At 45.1% G+C, this 19,284-nt stretch overlaps 1 protein-coding gene across 2 annotated transcripts; it reads left to right on the plus strand.

Moving 5' to 3' along the window:
- Nucleotides 1-4,153: 4,153 nt before the first annotated feature.
- Nucleotides 4,154-8,967, plus strand: FAM200A (family with sequence similarity 200 member A). 2 transcript variants are annotated; one of them, XM_008983006.6, is made up of 2 exons: nucleotides 4,154-4,399; nucleotides 6,751-8,967. In XM_008983006.6, the coding sequence occupies exon 2, from the start codon at nucleotides 6,850-6,852 to the stop codon at nucleotides 8,569-8,571; it is 1,722 nt and encodes a 573-aa protein (XP_008981254.3). In that variant the 5' UTR covers nucleotides 4,154-4,399; nucleotides 6,751-6,849; the 3' UTR covers nucleotides 8,572-8,967. The 2 variants fall into 2 exon arrangements, with proteins under 2 accessions (XP_008981254.3, XP_008981269.3); XM_008983021.5 differs by having other exon boundaries at nucleotides 6,781-8,967.
- The last annotated feature ends 10,317 nt before the right edge of the window (nucleotides 8,968-19,284 follow it).

Consider the following 19,284-nt stretch of genomic DNA (forward strand, 5'->3'; position numbering starts at 1 on the left):
ACCCACTTAAAGAGGCCACTTTCCACCAATACTCCTTGAACCCTAATAAAGAGTGCTAAGAAGCAGCAGCTGCTGTTCTGTTTTTGAGCAAAATTTTCTTTCAACAGTTTACCAGATGACACAGATGGAAACAACTTATAAAAGTTGTCGGTTTTTGTTTTTGTTTTTTTGGTTGAGACAGAGTCTTGCTCTGTCGCCCAGGCTGGAGTGCAGTGTGCAATCTCAGCTCACTGCAACCTCCACCTCCTGGGTTCAAGTGATTACCCTGCCTCAGCCTCTGGAGTAGCTGGGATTACAGGCAGGCACCACCACACCCGGCTAATTTTTGTATTTTTAGTAAAGACCGAGTTTCACCATGTTGGCCAGGCTGGTCTCCAACTCTTGACCTCAGGTGATCCACCCGCCTCCACCTCTCAAAGTGCTGGCATTACAGGGGTGAGCCACCATGCCTGGCCTGTTTTGTTTTTTTAGTACAAATTAACTAACTGATTCTGAAGTTTATACAGAAATGCTAGGGATTTAGAATTGCCAAAACAATTTTGAAAAAATAAAATAAGAATACTTGTATAATTTTAAGATTTTTTTCTTTTTTTTATTGGTTTTAAGGAGCGGAGAGTTTAATTGGCAGGCAAGAAAAGAGAACGCCGAAGGAAGAAGCTCCCCCGTACAGACGGAGGGGGGCTCCAAAGCAGAAGGAGGAGACCCCAATTTTTTTCTGAAGCTACGGCAATCAAGATGATATGATATCAGCATAAAGATAGACAAATAGATCAACAGAGCACAATCGAAACTCCAGAAATACAAGGATGAATTTCTAAGGGGAAAAAAAAAGTCCAGAAATAGTCCTAGATACATACAATAGCTGATTTTTAATAAATTACGAAGGTGATTCTGCATCTAGCTAAGCTGAAAATTAGGCCAAGGATCTGTTTATAACAGTGACAGTAATGCAAAGGAGACCAATTGTGCAGACTCAAAAAGTCCCCTGAGTGAAAGTCATGGCTCATACATGGAGAGGGTGGGATCCTGAGGCCTATTCTCTGTCACAGTGTGGTCCACAGGAACTTTACCCAACCATCATGATGGGCCACCAGATTGATGACAAATGTTAATAGTACCCAGTGAGCAGCAAGTGACAAGGGTCATAGATATCTTACTAAGACTTCTTACTAAGGCAGTACAGAAACCTGAAGATATGGGCACTTAACAAATGGATGAAGTTTTGGTGGGGTCCAGTAGTTTGGGGACATCACCCAAAGGTTAAAAGAAAAGTTGTTCCCCCTTGCACCCACTAATCCCAAAGAAATTGGGGCAGGTCCTGGTGGGCCTTTTTGGATTTGGGGGTAGCATATTCTGCACCTGGGAATACTGTTCCAACACATGTATTAGGTGACCTGAAAGGCTTCCACTTTTTATTTATTTATTCATTTTAATTGACATGGAGTTTTGCTCTGTATCCCAGGCCGGAGTACGGTGCCATGATCTCAGCTCACTGCAACCTCTGCCTCCTGGGTTCAAGCAAGTCTCCTGCCTCAACCTCCCTAGTAGCTAGAATTACAGGCACCTGCCACCACACCCAGCATTTTTGTATTTTTGTTGGTGTTGTTGTTTTTGAGATGGAGTTCTGCTGTTGTTACCCAGACTGGAGTGCAATGGCACGATCTTGGCTCACTGCAACCTCCACCTCCTGGGTTCAAGCAATTCTCCTGCCTCAGGTTCCCGAGTACCTGGGACTACAGGCGTGCACCACCATGCCCAGCTAATTTTTGTATTTTTAGTAGAGACCGGGTTTCACCTTGTTGACCAGGATGGTCTCGATCTCTTGACCTCATGATCCACCCGCCTCGGCCTCCCAAAGTGCTGGGGTTATAGGCGTGAGCCACTGCGCCCGGCTGCATTTTTGTATTTTAGTAGAGATGGGGTTTCACCATGTTTGTTGGCCAGGCTGGTCTTGAACTCCTGACCTTAAGCGATCCACCCACCTCAGCATCAGATCCCTTTTACCTTGGAATGGGCTTCAATTTGTTCTTACCAGAATTGATATATGCTCTAAATGAACTTGTCTTCCCCAACTACTTTGCCTCCAGCAGCAACACCATCTGAGAGCTTGCAGAGTGCCTTATCCATTGACATACCTGAAACTAAGGAACCCACTGATAGCCAAGGAGGTGTGACAGTGAACTTGAAGCTACAAAATTCATGGTGCATACTCATAATCCAGAAGCAGCTGGCCAGATAGGATTTTGGAGTGGCCTGTTGAAGACTGGGCTAAATTGCCAAATAAGATGTAATGCCTTGCAAAGTTTGGAGCAGTACTTCAGGATAGAGTATATGCATTAACATGCATCAGGCCAAAAAGGATATATAGTATTGCGTTTCCAGTAGGACTTTATGCATACAGGAATAGCCTATTAGTATCATACCCAGTCACTCACCTGTAGAATTTGTGCCTCTTAGAGCCAGCTGGGTTACGATCCTCATTTCCAGGAAGAACATTTTCTCTAGGAGATATTAAATATTCCACTGAACTGGAAACAGAATACCACCAGGACACATTGAGTTTCTTGTGCCAGTAGGTCAGTAGGCAAAGAAAGGAGTCGTTATAGAGATACCCACCATTCCTGCCATACACACAACACAAATATAAAAATATATACCCAGTCAGCTGCATTTAGTAATCTGCCTTCCTGGACCCTTTAGGCACTTAAGTGTAGGAACGAGGACAGGGGTGGAGAGGAGAGACTGGTTTAGACAAAGAAGAAAAATACAGTGTATAGCAATGTAATGGCTCTTAGCAATGACTTGGAACACTGGAAGGAAATATGAGGATGTATCTGGAGGAATAAGTTCTGAGAATATGACATCATCAAGGAGGACCATAGATCAGAGAGCCAGACAGTGATAAAGGAGCAAAGATTGGACTTGAAGGTGCTCTGGGGGAAAATATATGGAGCAAAGACACACTCAAGTGGATTATTGAGAAGGCTCATGGGGAGTAGAAAAAGGCAACCCCAGCAAGGCCAAACCCCATAGGTTGAGAACTTCTATTCCTGTTTAAAAATAACAACAATAAGGTATAGAACATTAGTCAGGGCCTAGAAGGTAATTCGGGTTACCATGCAATCATAGGCTCTGTAACAGGTAGCTGTTCCTTTTGTCAGCTTTTCTCTTGTTGCGCTGTACCACAGACTTGCCCAGACTTAGAGTCATGTCACAGCCATTTAAGGTCTCAGTTACTGTTTTATAAAAGGTGAAGTCTGAGCGCGATGCCTGTAATCTCAGCACTTTGGGAGACCGAGGCAGGCAGATCACAAGTTCAGGCATTCAAGACCAGCCTGGCCAACATGGTGAAACCTCGTCTCTACTAAAAATACAAAAATTAGCCAGGTGTAGTGGCATGCGCCTGTAATCTCAGGTACTCAGGAGGCTGAGGCAGAAGAATTGCTTGAACCTGGGAGGCAGTGGTTGCAGTGACCCAAGACTGTGCCACTGAACGCCAGCCTGGGCAACAGAGCAAGGCTCCGTCTCAAAAAAAAAAAAAGGTGAAGTTATTCTTTAATCGTAGAAGCCCTAATTATTGTGATAACACTTGGACAGCAAAAACGCCTCAAATTCAACTTATGGTTTCAGCATTGCTAATCTGAAAACTCCCAGGAAACATAAGACAAGCTCAGGATTTTATAACTATCTAGTGTTGGAAAGAACGTCTGTTGCCTACAGACAATATTTAAAAATACTGCACATCCAACCGGCAATACAAACATAATCAGCATCTAAAGAGAGAGAGCCTCTTCGTTTTGTGAAACCATTTATTCTTGATCTTTCTGTCTCCACCCTTGTTTCATTCATCTCCTCTGCCACAGACACAGTCACTATTTTTATTGTTTGATAATAATTATAACTATTACAATTATTGCCATCATTAAGAAAAAATAGAAGGAACATATAAGTAACTGAGCAGGACAGCATAAAGGAAAATTCATCCCCTTTTCCTCGCCGCGTGCATCTCCTCGGAGCGGACAAGCTGAGGAGTAACATCCCCAAACCCGAGATTAGAGCCCTACACAGGGATGCAAAGTCCTCCCGCGATCCTAGAGAGGACCCCGAAGCGGAGCGCAGCCCCGGAAAGCGGGTGTGACGCACTTCCGGCTTTGGGGACGCTTTCCGTGGGCTCTGAAGTCCAGAGGGCCTGAGTCTGAGTCTAGTACTCCTGGTCCCCAAAGTTACAACCCTTTCTATCCCAGGACCCCAGACTTCTCCGGGCGGGGACAGAGTTGGTCGTGCACTGCTGTGTCCTGCAATCCCCTCGCCACAACCCCCTCGGACGGAGTGAAAGCGAGTCGCGCCAGCCTCGGCGGTGGCAAGCGCTGTCTCCCAGCAGAGGCGTCGCTGGGTACAGGTGGGAAGGGAACAAAGTTTTGGTTTCCGGACTGGAATGAGACACTCCTGGGAATGGGGAGAGGCGGTCTGCGTGTCCCTTCTGGGCTCCGAGTCCTGGGTTTTCACCCCAAAGACGCGCGGACAAAATGATCCCAGTCAGATTATCTGTGCTCCCCAGTTGTCCCCACTGGTTTTCCTTCTGGTGAGGGCTTTTATGGTTTCCTAGGTACCCCGAGTTGTAAAAATCGGGCAGTCTTACACGATACCAAGTGTCATTGGCCTTACAGTTTTGTTTTTTTTTTTTAATTAGGATGGGCTTGTTAAGCCCGTGTCCACAGATAATGTTCACCCTCAAACCCAACACCATTATGGTAGCGATTAGCGTGAAGGCCGGGCACCGTGGCTAACGCCTGTAATCCCAGCACTTTGGGAAGCCTAGGCGGGCAGATCACTTGAGGTCAGGAGTTCCAAAATCAGCCTGGACAACATAGTGAAACCCTGTCTCTACTAGAAATAGAGATATTAGGTATGGTGGCACACACCTGTAATATTAGCTACTCGGGAGACTGAGGCACAAGAATTACTTAAACCCGGGAGGTGGAAGTTGCAGTTAGCCAAGATGGCGTCACTGCACTACAGCGTGGGCGACAGAGCGAGACTCTGTCTCAAAAACAAACCAAAAAAAAAGTGTTTGAAGCCTACGGAATAAAGAAGTGATTGGGATGCAATAGGAAAAGATTAATGTAATCCCAGCACTAAGAGAGCGAGAGAGAGAGAGAAAAGATTATTTACACTTTTTGTTTGTTTGTTTTGTTTTGCTTTGTGACGGAGTCGCCAAGGCTGGGGTGCAGTGGCGAGATCTCGGCTCACTGCAACTTCTGCTGCCCGGGTTCAAGCTTTTCCTGCTTTAGCCTCCTGAGCAGCTGGGATTACAGGCACCCACCACCACGCCTGACTAATTTTGTACTTTTAGATGCGATGGCATTTTGCCATCTTGGCCAGGCTGGTCTTGAACTCCTGACCTCAGGTGATCTGCCCACCTCCACCTACCAACGTTTTGGGATTACAGGCATGAGCCACTGTACCCTGCCAGGAAGGGTTTTAAATGAGCAGTTTCGGACATGGTGGGGTTTCAGTTGTAGAAAGTATCTGTGCTTGACATGGAGGGGTAAAGTAGAGAAGGGAATTTGTGGACAATGTAATGGACCATTAGGAAACTGGTACCAGTTCTCTCATTGATATTTTTGGATGAAAACACCTAAGACCTACCAAGTCTCAAACATGTCATAAGTAAAGTAAAATAGATTATCTCAGGGGCCCTTACCATTTTGGAATTCACTGATAAACTGAATTTAACATTCATCTAAGCAAAACCTGCTGCCCTTCATTCATTTCCAGTTGTGCCACCAACATACAGAAAGTTGTTTACATTACTGAGAGAGGCTAAGTGACAGAGTACCAAAGAAAAGATGGGGTTCATTTAGTAAAGTCAGGTAACACCTCTAAATCCACTAAGCTCACATGAATTTAGGTAATATCTCCAAATCTACTAAGCTCACATGAATGGGGAAATACTGCAGTGTACTAAAAGCAAACAAGCAAGTGAGGGCGCTTTGTTCTAATTTTTTTCCCTATGCCCCAGTGGATCATCTTGTATATCCTACTTTGGTGATTTTTTTTTTTTTTTTTTTTTTTTGAGATGGAGTTTGACACTTGTTGCCTAGGCTGGAGTGCAATGGCACGATCTTAACTCACCCCAACCAACACCTCCCAGGTTCAAGCGATTCTCCTGCCTCAGCCTCCTGAGTAGCTGGAATTACAGGCATTTGACACCACGCCCAGCTAATTTTTTGTATTTTTAGTAGAGACAGGGTTTCTCCATGTTGGCCAGGCTGGTCTCAAACTCCCAACCTCAAGTTATCCACCCGCCCCGGCCTCCCAATGTGCTGGGATTACAGGCATGAGCCACTGTGCCCAGCCCTTGGTGATCATTTTTAAGAGTGACCAGATCAGTTTTTAGAGTTGGCAGTGCAGCAACATATTTAGGACATTGGTTTCAGTCTTGGGTTTGAATGCTGGTTCTATACTTACTTTGGGTTGTTAGGCACATTTAATCTTTCTGAGCTTCTATTTTTTCACCTGTAATATAAGAATAGTAATCATGTGAACCTCATAACGGTTCCCTGGGTATTAAATTAGTGGTATATAATACATCAAATCTCCCTGACAAACAGGCAACATGAATGACAGTTACTCATCAGTTACCATGTCACACCACTAGATTTAGTGAATTGTATTGTATGCATTGTTAGCAGTCCAGCAATACCATGTTGCTTTTTAATACTGTTGTTACATTTTTCTACTCTGCAGGATAGTAAAACCTGATCTTATAAAACCTAGGTCACAAAGCACAGCCCTACAAAACAGACCCTATTTGGATCAAGTGAGCCAGTTCCTGGAACCTGAATAATGACTCCTGAATCAAGGGATTCTATACATTTGTCTCCACGGGGTACCCAGGAGATGAAAGGCATTGTGATAGTGAAGGTGGAGGAGGAAAAGGAAGAAGACCATTTTCAAAAGGAAAAGAACAAAGTAGAGTCATCACCACAAGTTCTCAGTCGCTCTACAACTATGAATGAAAGAGCCTTATTATCATCATATTTAGTTGCGTATAGAGTGGCAAAAGAAAAAATGGCTCACACCGCAGCAGAAAAAATTATCCTTCCAGCATGTATGGATATGGTACGTACAATTTTTGATGATAAATCAGCTGATAAACTAAAAACTATACCTCTTAGTGATAATACAATCTCTCGTCGAATCTGTACGATTGCAAAACATTTGGAAGCAATGCTTATTACACGGCTGCAGTCTGGTGTAGACTTTGCCATCCAACTTGATGAGAGCACTGATATTGCAAGTGGTCCAACACTCTTGGTTTATGTCAGATATGTGTGGCAAGATGATTTTGTAGAGGACCTCTTATGTTGTTTAAACTTAAATTCACACATAACTGGATTGGATTTATTTACTGAATTAGAAAACTGCATTGTTGGTCAGTATAAATTAAACTGGAAACACTGTAAAGGAATTTCAAGTGATGGAGCAGCAAATATGACTGGAAAACATAGCAGACTTATTGAAAAATTGTTAGAAGCAACCCACAACAATGATCTTTGGAATCACTGTTTTATTCATCGAGACGCTTTGGTCTCTAAAGAAATTTCACCAAGTCTAATGGACGTATTGAGAAATGCAGTAAAAATTGTTAATTTTGTTAAAGGAAGTTCACTGAATAGCCGACTTCTTGAAGTATTTTGTTCAGAGATCGGAGTTAACCATACCCACTTGTTGTTTCATACCGAAGTTCGTTGGCTTTCTCAGGGAAAGGTATTGAGCCGAGTATATGAACTCAGGAACGAGATTTACATTTTTCTCATTGAAAAGCAATCTCATTTGGCAAGTATTTTTGAAGATGATATCTGGGTAACAAAATTGGCATATTTAAGTGATATTTTTAGCATTCTTAATGAATTAAACCTGAAAATACAGGGGAAAAACAATGATATATTTCAGTATCTTGAACATATTCTAGGATTCCAAAAAACATTATTGCTGTGGCAAGCAAGACTTAAAAGTAATCGCCCCAGCTACTATATGTTTCCAACATTATTGCAACACATCGAAGAGAACATTATTAATGAAGACTGCTTAAAAGAAATAAAGTTAGAGATATTGTTGCATCTCACTTCTTTGTCTCAAACTTTTAATTATTACTTTCCAGAAGAGAAATTTGAATCATTAAAGGAAAATATTTGGATGAAAGATCCATTTGCTTTTCAAAACCCAGAATCAATAATTGAGTTAAACTTGGAGCCTGAAGAAGAGAATGAATTACTGCAGCTCAGTTCATCATTCACACTAAAGACTTATTATAAGACATTAAGTTTATCAGCATTTTGGATTAAGATTAAAGATGAATTTCCGCTGCTAAGTAGGAAGAGTATATTGCTGTTACTACCATTCACAACTACTTGTTTGTGTGAATTAGGATTTTCAATCTTGACACGATTAAAAACAAAGAAAAGAAATAGGCTCAATAGTGCACCAGACATGCGGGTAGCATTATCTTCATGTGTTCCTGACTGGAAGGAACTTATGAACAGACAAGCACACCCATCACATTAAATAAAATCTTTACAAAGTTTTGTGTTTAGCAGAACATGGTATCTCACGCCTGTAATCCCAGCACTTTGGGAGGCTGAGGTGGGCAGATCACTAGAGATCAGGAGTTCGAGACCAGCCTGGCCAACATGGTGAAACCGCATCTCTCCTAAAAATACAAAACTTAGCCAGGCGTGGTGGCGCATGCCTGTAGTCCCAGTTACTAGGGTGGCTGGGGCAGGAGAATCTCTTACACCAGGAAGGCAGAGATTGCAGTGAGCTGAGATGATTGCTGCTGTTTTCCAGCCTGGGCAACAGTGAGATTCCATCTCAAAAAAAAAAGAAAATTGTGTCTGTACTTTTTAAGGGATCTTGCAGTATGTTGTATTAAAATGTTAATAAAATTACATTTGCAATTAACTAGGTTTTTATTTTCCTACATAGTGTATTTCATGAAACTTGTTTCAGTTACATGAATGTGTGTATGTGTACAAGATGATATAAAATATATGTCCTTCTGTAAATTATTGTCAAGAATTTTGAAAAGAGGACAGCACAGTGGCTCACACTTGTAATCCCAGCACTTTGGGAGGCCAAGGTGGGTGGATTGCTTGTGGCCAGGAGTTTGAGACCAGCCTGGGCAACACATTGAATCCCCTCTCTACAAAAAATACAAAAATATAGCCAGGCTTGGTGGTGCACACTTGTAGTCCCAGCTACTCGGGAGGCTGAGGTGGGAGGATCATTTGAGCCCAGCAAGTCGAGGCTAGTGTGAGCTGTGATCATGCCACTGCAGTCTAGCCTGAGCGACAGAGAGAGACCCTGTCTCAAAAATAACTTTTCAAATAGTTCTCTTAACACTTATTTTTATACTCAAATCTGTTTCCCTGTCCACCGCCATCACCTTGCTTTCTCTTTTCCATCAGAGCCTTACTGACATTCATTTACTCAGTCTGTGTTTTTCCTTTTTTGTTCTAATTCCAGAAATTAAGTCTTTTTTTTGTTTTTACTTTTTTTATTTCTTTTTCAATCTACATGGTATTCCTTCTTCTTCTTCTTCTTTTTTTTTTGAGACGGAGTTTCGCTCTTGTTACCCAGGCTGGAGTGCAATGGCGCGATCTCGGCTCACTGCAACCTCTGCTTCCTGGATCAGGCAATTCTCCTGCCTCAGCCTCCCGAGTAGCTGCGATTACAGGCACGTGCCACCACACCCAGCTAATTTTTTGTATTTTTAGTAGAGACAGGGTTTTACCATGTTGACCAGGGTGGTCTTGATCTCTTGACCTCATGATCCACCTGCCTCGGCTTCCCAAAGTGCTGGGATTACAGGCGTGAGCCACCGCGCCCAGCCCTTTTTTTTTTTTTTTAAATGGAGTTTCGCTCTCTTTGCCCAGGCTGGAGTAAAATGGTGTAACCATGGCTTACTGCAACATCCACCTCCTGGGTTCCAGGTATTCTGCCTCAGCATCCCAAGTAGTTGGAATTACAGATGTCTGCCACCACGCCCTGCTAAATTTTTGTATTTTTAGTAGAGATGGGGTTTCACCATTTTGGTCAAGCTGGTCTCAAACTCCTGACCTGAGCCTCCCAAAGTGCTGAGATTACAGGTATGAACCACCATTCCCAGCCAGAAGTGAGTCTTAATACCAGTCTCAGTTTAACACTATGGTGGGTTTTTTTAGATATGGGCATGTGTTATAATTCCGCTAATGAGACATTGAGGCCTTCTACTGGGATATATCTGTCATTTCCCCTTTTCAAAAAGGACACAAGTGGCTGGGCATGGTGGCACATACCTGTTATCCCAGCACTTTGGGAGGCCGAGGTGGGTGAATCACTTGAGGTCAGGAGTTCAAGACAAGCCTGGCTAACATGGTCAAACCCCATCTCTACTAAAAAAAAAGTACAAAAATTAGCCGGTGTGGTGGTAGGTGCTTGTTGTCTCCGCTACTTGGGAGGCTAAGACAGAAGAATCGCTTGAACCCACAGGCAAAGGCTTCAGTAAGCCGAGATTGTGCCACTGCACTCCAGCCTGGGCAACAGAATGAGACTCCATCTGAAAAAAAAAGAAAGGCTGGGCTCAGTGTCTCATGCCTGTAATCCCAGCACTTTGGGAGGCCGAGGCAGGCAGATCATGATTTCAAGAGATCAAGACTAACCTGGCCAACGTGGTGAAACCCTGTCTCTATGAAAATACAAAAATTAGGCCGGGTGCAGTGGCTCACACCTGTAATCCAAGCACTTTGGAGGCCAAGGTGGGCGGATCACCTGAGGTCAGGAGTTCAAGACCAGCCTGGCCATCATGGTGAAACCCCATATTTAAAAAAAAATACCAAAATTAGCCAGGTGTGGTGGTGGGTGCCTGTAGTCTCAGCTACTCGGGAGGCTGAGGCAGGAGAATCACTTGAACCTGGGAGGCAGAGGTTGCAGTGAACCGAGATCACACACTGTACTCTAGCCTGGCATCAGAGCAAGACTCCATCTCAAAAAAGAAAAAAAGGACACAAGAAAGAAGATAGCGATTATGGTATTATAATTTTTTTTTTTTTGAGACAGGTCTTATTTCATCATCCAGCTGGAATGCACTGTGTAATCACGGCTCACTACAGCTTCTTCCAGGATCAAGCAATCTTCCTATCTCGGGCTGGGCGCGGTGGCTCAAGCCTATAATCCCAGCACTTTGGGAGGCCAAGGTGGGTGGATCACAAGGTCAAGAGATCGAGACCATCCTGGCCAACATGGTGAAACCCCATTTCTATTAAAAATACAAAAAACCAACTGGGCATGGTGGCGCGTCCCTGTAATCCCAGCTACTCGGGAGGCTGAGGCAGGAGAATTGCCTGAACCCAGGAGGTGGAGGTTGTGGTGAGCCGAGATTGTGCCATTGCACGCCAGCCTGGGTAACAAGAGCAAAACTCCGTCTCAAAAAAAAAAATCTTCCTATCTCATCGTTTTTATTTACCCCTATTTACACAGGGATCTCACTGTGTTGCCCAGGCTGGCCTTGAACTCCTGGCCTCAGCCTCCCGAAGTGTTGGAATTACAGCTGTTAGCCACTGAACCTGACTTGAAATCTAATTTTTAATGTTGCCTCAAAGATACCTAAAACATAGTGAGGGACAAACAGCATGTCTGTTGGACACATCAGACAATGGACATCACTTTGCTAGTTTAGCCATTCACTGGGGTACAAGGTGAAGCCTGTAGTTTTCTAAACTTCAAACTTAAAGTGCTTCTATCCACTTTCAGGGGTTGGTGCTCCTATACCACAGAGAGCCAGGGGTAGCTGCTCATTGACCCTTTCTCCTTTTCCTTGGCCCTCTGCAGCCCCATACTGCAGTCCCCACACTGACCAGCTAAGGGTATGTTGGGCCTGCCTGAGGCCCAAGCCTTTCCTCTACCCAGGGCTGGGGACCCCCTGTCACAGGCATTCCAACTCACAGACCCCCAGTATTAGGTGGCTCCTTCATAGACTGGACAGAGCCTGGGCCGCAGAACAGAACGCACACCCAGGTGCAAACCACTACTCAGGGCTGCTTCCTGGATTGGGAAAGAAAAGCCTTGGGAGTGGGCGCACCAAGGGTGCAGGGTGTTTCTCCTCCAGGTCCTTGGTCCCAACCAGCCCAGTATGGCAAGTGGCAAGACAGACCCAGCCTGCCCTTCACTGGACACCGTTGGGAGCTTGTGCCCCGGCTTGGCCACAGTCACGATCGCAGAAAATCCAGAGCCAGAACTGTAGTTTTGCAAAAGACTCCAGTGCCCCATACCCACTCTCTGTGGCTAGGCCTGCAGGCGAGCATTGAGCACATGCAGTTGGCGCAGTGAACATGTGCGTCCCCTGCTCTGGGTGCCCCACATGCCCATACTGCCCAGTGGCCTTGCCTGGGCAAGCACGGAGTCTGGAGCATGGGGCATAAGCAGAAGGGGTAGTGAGGTGCCTGGACCCCAACTTGGAGATGCTGAAATTGGGGTTTTTGACATGAGACAAGTGGAACTGGAGTTAGAAGGTGAGCATTAGCAGAAAGGCCCATGGATGGGAGTCAGGAGACCCAAGTTAGTCATAGGACTGTCACTCCCTTTTTTTTTTTTTTTTTTTTTTTTTTAAAGATAGGGTTTCACCATGATGGCCAGGATGGTCTTGAACTCCTCACCTCAGGTGATCCACCCACCTCAGCCTCCCAAAGTGCTAGGATTACAGGCATGAGCCACCGCGCCTGGCCTAGGACTGTCACTCCCAAACTGAAGTGGCCCAAGATTTACGTAAGGCTATACTTTTTTTTTTTTTGGCGTAGGCTCACGGGGGTGGTGTGTGTGTGGATAGACCCTTTCTTTGGTGCCCAGGTTGGCATAATCACAACTCACTGCAGTCTCAATCTCCTGGGCTCAAGCAATCCTCCCACCACAGCCTCCTGGAACAACAGGCATGTGCCACCACAGCCCACTAATTTTATTTTTTGTAGAAGTGGGGTCTCACTCTGTTGCCCAGGCTGGTCTTGAACTCTTAGGCTCAAGAGTTCCTCCCACCTTGGAGGCGGAGGTTGCATTGAGCCAAGATCGAGCCACTGCACTCTAGCCTGGGTAACAGATGGAAACTCTGTCTCAAAAAAAAAAATTAGCTGAGTGTGGTGGTGTGCGCCTGTAATCCCAGCTACTCAGGAGGCCGAGGTGGGAGAATCGCTTGAATCTAGAAGGTAGAGGTTGAAGTGAGCTGAGATCATGCCACTACACTCCAGCCTGGGTGACCAGAGACTCCATCTCAAAAAAAAAAAAAAAAAAAAAAGCAGTCTATGTGAGCCTATGAAAAAGACCTTGCTAGGGGTCTTTTTCAACAGAGTCACCCAAAGCTACCTTCCTTCTAGCTTTGCCTTTGAGCTCTGTAAATTACTTCATTCAAAGAAATGTGCACTTAATCTAATTGTTCCACTTATTTTTTTTTTCCAGTTCCACACCCTATTTCAAGACTAGCACCTTCACTTTTTACTTTTGCCTTTGGATTCTAATGTGAAGAAGGAAAAGGCCTTCAAGGCAGAAAGCAGTGAAAAAATACCTGCCAGGAAATTATGAGGAGAAATCAAACAATAAACTGGCCATGGTTTGCAAGGTGGGCAAGGCCAGGAAGAGGTAATCAGGAGAGAGAGGTCCAATGTGAAGATGTGCTAACATGGTATGCCAGAGGGAAGCCCTACCAGTGTAAAGAATTTGGGGAAAGTTCCAGCCAGAGCAGAGCTGGGAGTACACACCCAGGAGAGGCCTCAAACGTGGCAAATACAAGAAAAGCTTTAGTTATGGCTCATGCATCACCATGAACCATACCAGGGAGAGGTACTATCATTGCCTTGAGTGTGGGAGCACTTAACATGCACCATTGGGATGGTGTGTGGAAGAATCCACACTGAAACAAAATTGTAACATGTAGTGAAAGTGGCAGAAGCTTCAGGCCAAGCTCAGCCCTCATCACCACCAGGTGGCCCCACTGAAGAGCAATTCCACCCTTACAGCAAGTGTGGGAAAAGCTTCATGTCGAGCTCATGCTTCACTGTGCACCAGAGAATCCACGTGAGGAGAGACCCTACAGTGCAATGGGTGTGAAAAGACTTCCAGTCTCAGCATGACATTTGTGGTCGAAGACCTGTAAATCCCAGTGGTGGAAAAGTTTGGGCCACAGCATTAGCTTCATTTTACATTATAAAATCTACCTGAGAGATAAACCTTATGAGTGTCATGAGATTTGGTGGAGCCCTCATCTTTTAAGGTGATAGAAAACCTGCATCTCAAGAATGATGTGACAGAGAATTCTAAAAAAAAAAAAAAAAAAAAAAAAAAAAGATTTCTGCTGGGGGCAGTGGCTCTCACATGTAATTCCAGTACTTTTTTAGGCCAGAATGGGAGGATCACTTAAGGCCAGGAGTTCAAGACCAGCCTGGACTACACAGCAAGATGTCAACTCTACAAAAAATTTTTTTAATTAGCTAGGTTTGGTGATGCACCCATAGTCCCAGCTACTCAGGAGGCTGAGACAAGAGGATTGCTTGAGCCCAGAGGTTCAATGCTGCAGTGACCTGTAATTGTAGCACTGCACTCCAGCCTGGGCAACAGAGAAAGACCCTGTTTTGAAAAAAAAGAAAGAAACTAAGAAACTAGATTTCCTTGATAATAAGCAACTCTACCCAGCAAAGGAGAGAAACCACCACTCCAAAAGTGTTTGAGACCAGCCTGGCCAACATGATGAAAACCCATCTCTACTAAAAATACAAAATTTAGCTTGGCACTGTGATGGGCATCTGTAATCCAAGATACTTGGCAGGCTGAGGCAAGAATATTGTTTGAACTTGGGAGGCAGATATTGCAGTGAGCCGAGATAGCATCAACTGCACTCCAGCCTGGGCAGCAAAAGGGAGACTTTATCTCAAAAAACAAAAAATATTTAATATGCTAATATTCAGAAAAGAGAATACACTTGTGCATTCATTTTCCAGGTCTGCTGAAACAAAGTACCACAAACTGGTGGTTTAAAACAATAAAAATGTGGCCAGGTGCAGTGGCTCACGCCTTTAATCCCAGCACTTTGAGAGGCCGAGGTGGGCAGATCACCTGAGTTTGGGAGTTCGAGACCAGCATGACCAACATGGAGAAACCCCATCTCTACTAAAAATACAAAATTAGCCAGGGATAGTGACACATGCCTGTAATCCCAGCTACTTGGGAGGCTGAGGCAGGAGAATTGCTTGAACCCGGGAGGCAGAGGTTGTGGTAAGCCAAGATCATGCCATTACACTCCAGCCTGGGCAACAAAAGCAAAACTCTGTCTCAAAAAATAAAAAATAAAAATATATTGTCTCTCAGTACTGGAGTTTAGAAGTCAGAAACTTAAGGTGTCAGCAGGTCTATGCTCCTCCAAAACTTCCAAGGGAAATCTTGGCTCTTCAAGCTTCTGGTGGTTTGCTGGCAATCTTTGGCATTCCTTGGCTTGCAGCTGCATCACCCCAGTCTCTGCCCTTGCCATTACGTGGCCTTCTCTCCTGTATGCCTGTGTCCACACAGTCAGCTTCTCATAAAGACATAAGTAACCCTGAATTAGGAGCCCATCCCATTCCAGTACCTTGTCTTAGGGCCCGGTACAGTGGCTCATGTCTATAATCCCAGCACTTTGGGAGGCTGAGGCAGGCAGATCATGAGGTCAGGAGATTGAGACCATCCTGGCCAACATGGTGAAACCCCATCTCTACTAAAATATAAAAAAAACTTAGACATGGTGGCGCATGCCTGTAGTCCCAGCTACTTAGGAGGTTGAGGCAGGGGAATCACTTGAACTCCAAAGGCAGAGGTTGCAGTGAGCCGATATCGCACCACTGCACTCCAGCCTGGTGACAGAAGGAGACTCTGTCCCAAACAAACGACCTCATCTTAAGTAATTATATCTACTATGCTTCTATCTCCAATAAGGGCACATTCTGAGGTACTAGGGGTTGGGACTTAATTCCTTTTGGAGGGTAGAAGAGAACACAGGTTATGACCACTTATAATTTGCATCTATCTAATCACACCAAACAGATCTGAAAGAGTTGTCAACAAGAGGCTAGTATCCTTATAAGGGATGGCCAGTATGAATTGATACAAAACATGAATTTTTACATAAGGAGAGGCATAGTTTGGCTTCAAGCCAAAGTTGAAGCAGGACTTCATTTTTAAGAGACAAAAATTATTGTTGAAAGTCTTTGCTTTCAGCTTCACCCCAATGTTTTCCTTTTCCTTTTTTTTTTTTTTAAGATGGCGTCTTATTTGTTGCCCAGGCTGGAGTGCAGTGGTATGATCTCAACTCACTGCAACCTCCGCCTGCAATCCTCCCACCTCACCCTCCCGATTACCTGGGATTACAGGCACCCACCACCACACTCAGCTATTGTTTTGTATTTTTAGTTGGGATGGAGCATCTCCATGTTGGTCAGGCTGGTCTTGAACTCCTGACCTTGTGATTTGCCCACCTCAGCCTCCCAAATTGCTGGGATTACAGGCATGAGCCACTGTGCCCGGCTCACCCCTATGTTTTAAGGAGACTGGCACAATGCTACAGAATTCTGAAACACCATCCCATTACTTCATTTATTTATTTTCTGAGACAGGATCTTTGCTCTGTTGCCCAGGCTGGAGTGCAGTGGTGCAATCATAGCTCACTACAGCCTTGAATTCCTGAGCTCAAGTGATCCTCCCATCTCAGCTTCCCAAGTAACTGGGACCAGATGTGTTACACCACACCGAACTAACTTATTTTTTGTAGAAGGTGGGGCACTAGCAGATTAGGGAGGATCTCACTTTTTTGCCCAGGCTGATCTTGAACTCCTGGGCTCAAACAATCCTGCCTTGGCCTCTCAAGATGCTGGGATTACAGGCATGAGTCACAGTGGCCAGCCTTATTCTGCTTATTAAAGACAGCACTTTTTAATGGCTGTTGATTTAAAGAATGTATGAACCAAGCATGATGGCTCATGCCTGTAATCCCAGCATTTTTAGAAGGCAGAGACAGGAGTATTCCTTGATCCCAGGAGTTCAAGACCAGCCTGGGCAACATAGTGTGACCCCATCTCTACCAAAACTAGAAAATAAATAGCCTGGTCCAGTGGCCCATGTCTATAACCCCAGCACTTTGGGAGGCTCAGACGGGTGGACTGCTTGAGCTAAGGAGTTCAAGATCAGTCTGGGAAACATGGAGGAAACCCAGTCTCTAGCAAAAATACAAAAACAAAGCAGGCATGCTGGCACATGCCTGGTCCTAGCTACTTGGGAGGCTGAGGTGGGAGGATCGCTGGCACCCAGGAAGTTGAGGCTGCAGTGAGCTGTAACAATGCCACTGCACTCCAGCCTGGGTGACAGAGCAAGTCCCTGTCTCAAACCAACTCTTCTCTCTCTCACACACACACACATACATATCTTAGGACCAATGGTCCCCATAGTCACATGCCCACAGCTGCACATCTGGCTGCAATGTAAATGATCTGGGGTGATTTTTAATGTAATAACCAGCCCCTGCAAATGAGGATAGCCACTACCAAGCTTCTCAGTGATGCTCATGGCCCCCTGGTGAGGGCATTCGTTGTAACCTTGGTAAACAGAATGCTCTCCAGACCCTCCTGAGGAACATAACTGAAGGTGGGTTGTTTGGTCTCATCTAGTTCCATCCTAGTTTGTGTATGTATGAATCTTTGGATCCCTTTGTTAAGTCCACCATGGTTTTGTCATCTCTGCTTCATTTAATGTGGGCCACTGACTCTTCTAAGCTTTCAAGAATCACTCCACGGCCAGAAGCTGTAGCTCATGCCTGTAATCCCAACACTTTGGGAGACCGAGGCTGGAGGATCACTTGAGCCCAGGAGTTTGAGGCCATTTTGGGCAGCATAGGGAGATACCATCTCTCCAAAAATACGTTTTTTTAAAAAAATTAGCCACATGTGGTGACATGTGCATGTAGTCCCAGCTACTCAGGAGGCTGAGGTGGGTAGATCACTTAAGCCTGGGAGGTCGAGGCTGCAGTCAACTGTGATTGCACCACTGCACTCCAGCCTGGGCAGCAGAACAAGACCCTGTCTATAAAAAATTTAAAAAGCTACCAAGAAGGTCCTCTGACACACACCTGGCATTAAATTGGTTATTTGTCCTGTCATCTCTTCAAGGAGTCAGTGACTTTCAGCAGGAGCCACCCAATTCCATAATCCTATTTTCCTGTTTGTCCCAAACCTCTACAAGTCAATACATCCCTTTCCACCTGTATCCCATCCGTTCCCCACAAGCGAATGACTTAGTGACTGGACAGGTACTACATGCCAGCGACTATTAACAGTGATGGGGGTCCTCACTCCCTCCTGGTGAGTGACCAACTCTACAATCCTCTCACAGCAGCTTCCTAGGATCACTTGTGGCAACAAATGTCTTAGATCAGGTTCTCTAAAGTAGAGCCTGAGACAGGGATTCAGAGCCACGTGATTGATAGTATATTTATTCGGAAATGCCATTGAGGGAAGGAATGAAACAGGATAGAGAAGGGAGAGAGCTGAGCATGGATGTAGGCTCAGATAAAGTCTAGCTTGGCCTGATCCATGGGTGTCAGAGCAGTCATGGCACACTGGAGTTTTCCATGCTTTAGTGAAATGAACTAGGCATTGGGGTGTGGAGAGGTGACTCTTGGGTGAGATGGCTCCCACCTCCCGAGGGTGATTCTTCAGTTTCTGGAGAAGCATAGCTGTGAGCACTTGCAGCCCAAACTCAGAGCAGCTGGGGGATGGGGTCCCAGCTTGGTAGAGGGGTCTGGACAGGGCACCACAGTGTATGACACATATGGTCAACAAATATTTAGTGGGCATTTATTGTAAGCCAGGCAAGTCAGCAGAAGCAGGGCCTGAGCAGTGCCCAACAGCACTCACTCCCTCTCCCTAGCAAACTGGCTCAGGGGAACTTTCTCATGCATGTCATTCTCTTTCCCACTCAAAACTCCCACCCAGACCTTCCTGCAAGGTAGGGCTATGGGGACCTCATGCCTGCCTGCTCATGACTGATTACTTTCAATCCCAACTGCAATGCAAATTGAAACTCATACTGTATCACCACTCTACAGGAGAGGCCTATTTCTGGGGTCAGCACATATACTACTGGGACCAGGACTCTTTTTTTTTTTTTTTTTTTTTTGAGGTAGTCTTGCTCTATTGCTCAGGCTGGAATGTAATGGTGTGATCTCAGCTCACCACACCT

This window comes from Callithrix jacchus, chromosome 2, assembly GCF_049354715.1.
Source record: "Callithrix jacchus isolate 240 chromosome 2, calJac240_pri, whole genome shotgun sequence".
Classification (NCBI taxonomy): domain Eukaryota; kingdom Metazoa; phylum Chordata; class Mammalia; order Primates; family Cebidae; genus Callithrix; species Callithrix jacchus.

Bases quoted from the DNA above. Each gene is read 5' to 3' on its own strand.
- FAM200A (XM_008983006.6), top strand. From the start codon at position 6,850: ATGACTCCTGAATCAAGGGATTCTATACATTTGTCTCCACGGGGTACC.